The 3,156-nt window shown below is 36.0% G+C and overlaps 1 protein-coding gene across 1 annotated transcript; it reads left to right on the forward strand.

Moving 5' to 3' along the window:
• The first annotated feature begins 788 nt into the window (after window positions 1–788).
• On the forward strand, window positions 789–1,880 carry LOC108764350 (uncharacterized). The gene has a single exon (XM_018512543.1). It carries the CDS (start codon window positions 789–791, stop codon window positions 1,878–1,880), a length of 1,092 nt encoding a protein of 363 aa, XP_018368045.1.
• The last annotated feature ends 1,276 nt before the right edge of the window (window positions 1,881–3,156 follow it).

Below are 3,156 nucleotides of genomic sequence, written 5' to 3' on the forward strand. Positions count from 1 at the left end.
CGTGCGCTGAGAGCATCGTAGCGAACGCGAATTAAGCGCTCGCGGCCACGTGCACGGCGCATGAGTAGCAAGCCTTGCTCTTCCTTATGCTGCAACATTACTGTAACGAAACCATGAACAACAAAAATAGAGTCAAATTTATTAGATATTGTATCGAACATAACATTATTCCTGCACATCTTCAAAGAATATTAAAGTTTTCTCCGAAATTTGATGTACATGAATCTTCAGATTCTAAATATAATAATATCAGACAAGATTATATCAAAAAAGTTTTAAAGTTAGAACTGAATGATTCTTGTAGGTCTATTGAGCGTTCACAAAAGGTAATTTTCCATCTTGTACGTATCATATCTAATGAGTTGCCATACAATATTCTGGAAAAATTTTTTAATTCGCAGAATCGAAAAATATACAACCATTTTGTGCTAAATAAACAAAGAATAGATAAAAAAATAGCTTGGTTGACTCACAAGGAAGAAAAAAAGAAAAAGGCTAACATTAAAAAAGTAGAATATTTTTGGATACCAGGAGAATACAATTCAGACAACAATTATAAGTTTGCTCACGAAAGTGTTCCATTGTCCGCTTCGAACAGTCAGAATTTGGTAAATATTAGTATTTCTCCGGCTTATTTTTCAAATGATATTATCACTTCCTCTATAACTTCTATAAGGGACAAATGGTTCGTTAACCTTTCTTCCGTTGAGATTCCGAAAAAAATACAATGCTTGTTACAATTGGGAGAGAATTTCGCTCTTCCGATTGATAGTGGCAAAAAGGTAGCTATGGAATTCATGAAAACCATTGAATACAATTTAAAAAAATTGCAAAGTTCTGTTCACAATAGCGTTAGGAATCACTCATTGACTATCATTAACAATTTACTCTCATTTAAAACCAAGAATACGTTGATTTATGATAGGTTGAATCGTTTAATGAATCACACGAGACATTTCATCAAGGAGAACAATAACATTATTTTTACGAAAGCGGATAAGGGTAACATCACGGTGGCATTAGAAAAAACCTCTTACATCGAAAAAATTAGATCCATACTTTCGGACGAGGAGACTTATTTAAAAATTACAAAAAATCCTAGTAGTAAGATTAATAATGGCTTGAGGACGCTACTTACAAGATGGAAAAAATCTAAATTTATATCAGATCTAACATACAAGAAACTTTATTGTAGTGATGGCAATCTGCCCAGAGCATACGGATCTCCGAAGGTTCACAAGCCTGATTGTCCTTTCAGAATTATAGTGTCTGCGGTTGACAGTACGTTGTATGATTTGGCTGCGTTTTTACATCGTTTGATCGTCGAGAGTGTGCCAGAGGCTCCGAGTCATGTCAATAATAGCTATGATTTGATTGAAAAACTGAAAAGCATTAAAATCAAATCAGGATACAGCTTAGTATCGTTGGATGTGGTATCGTTATTCACGAATGTTCCCATAGACCTAGTCATGGAGGCTCTGTCTAATAGATGGAGGTATATAGAGAAGAAATGCAAAATAACAAAAGAAGAATTTTTAAAAGCGGTACATCTGATTTTGGACTCTACGTATTTCACTTTCGACGATCAAACTTATAAGCAAACCTTTGGTACTCCAATGGGATCGCCATTATCTCCCATTATAGCCGACTTAGTCATGCAGGATTTAGAGAGTCGTGTGCTGAGCACCATTAAGTTTCCGTTGCTTTTCTACTATAGGTACGTGGATGATATAGTACTTTGCGTACCCACGTCTGAGGTGGAGGACATTTTAAATAGATTTAACTCATTTCATCCGAGGCTTCAATTCACAATAGAGGTGGGGGGATCTCAGCACCCGATCTCACAGAAGAAAGGCACAATTTTTAGTTTGATTGACTGAGTGTTTTATCTCTCACATCCAGAGTTCCACAAAAGAAATCTGAATTTCATAATTAGTATTTTATTGGACAATGATCCGTTAGATTTTATTTTTGAGACGTTGAATAACAGGATAAAAAAATTAATAAAAAAATCCAATTACATGAGTAGGACTGATGGTGATTCGGCCAATAAGGAACACATTAGGTGGTTCACAATTCCGTTCATTAATGGGGTGTCCAACAAGTTTTGTAAATTTATTAATGGTATGTGTCACAGGGTGGCCCATTACAGTATTAATAAATTAAATAAGTTTATTATGGTGCACAAAGATCCACTGCCTAATCATTCTAAAAGAAATGTAGTGTATGAAATAAAATGTCGAGACTGTGATGCTACATATGTGGGACAAACGGGAAGAAAAACTGGTTAAGAAATTCTTAATATAAGTGTATTGTGTTACAATTATTAGCTTGAGTTCCACCATCAATTCCACTCAGCTAAGCAACTGGATGGCACAACATACAATATGTTGAAGATGGTTGTCTCTCACCACATTTCCAATGCAATGGTATTATGGTCGAAACTGTGATTGTGCGAGATGCAGCTAGACAGTAGGGATTAGCGGTAATTATTATTGCTGAAGATGGCTCAAAATTGTTAGCCGAAACGTCCAAATTAGTTTAATAATAATTGTTATATAATATAAGATAATTTACGCAACAAATATCTAGCGTTGACTCCAAACTGCCCATTGTTTATTATACATGAACAACAAATAACTGGAAACGTTACAACCTTACGCCAGACAACCACGTACACCACAATACAAGATATATACAAGAAACTATTCTACTACCAAAAAAATCACGTTAACAACACTATCAATTATAATAAATCTACATAATTAAATGTTGCAAGGGCAAGGCCCATGAACAAAGGAAAATAGCAGGCTGCTATAATTAACACGAACAACGCACAACGACCAACTAAACCCCAGCGTCGAATTATTATCAAATAATTCTCAGCGCTGCTACACGTATAAATCGTATGTGCACGACTCAAGAACTGCAATACACGGCTGCATAAGCTAAAGGAGCAGAACCAAGGACGGTAAACTGTGAAATAGAGCACGGAGATTCACCCCGGACATCGCGATGATAATTTTTACACCTAATTTCGCAAAAATCCATAAGATTAAAGGTGATCACGAGGTAATGGCATGATACGAGCATCACCCCCTTACCACGAGACGTCACCCCTTCGAGTAAATAAACCGGCAACACGAGGACCTCAGG

This window comes from Trachymyrmex cornetzi, unplaced genomic scaffold (genome assembly GCF_001594075.2).
Source record: "Trachymyrmex cornetzi isolate Tcor2-1 unplaced genomic scaffold, Tcor1.1 scaffold1131, whole genome shotgun sequence".
In the NCBI taxonomy this organism is placed as follows: Eukaryota; Metazoa; Arthropoda; class Insecta; order Hymenoptera; family Formicidae; genus Trachymyrmex; species Trachymyrmex cornetzi.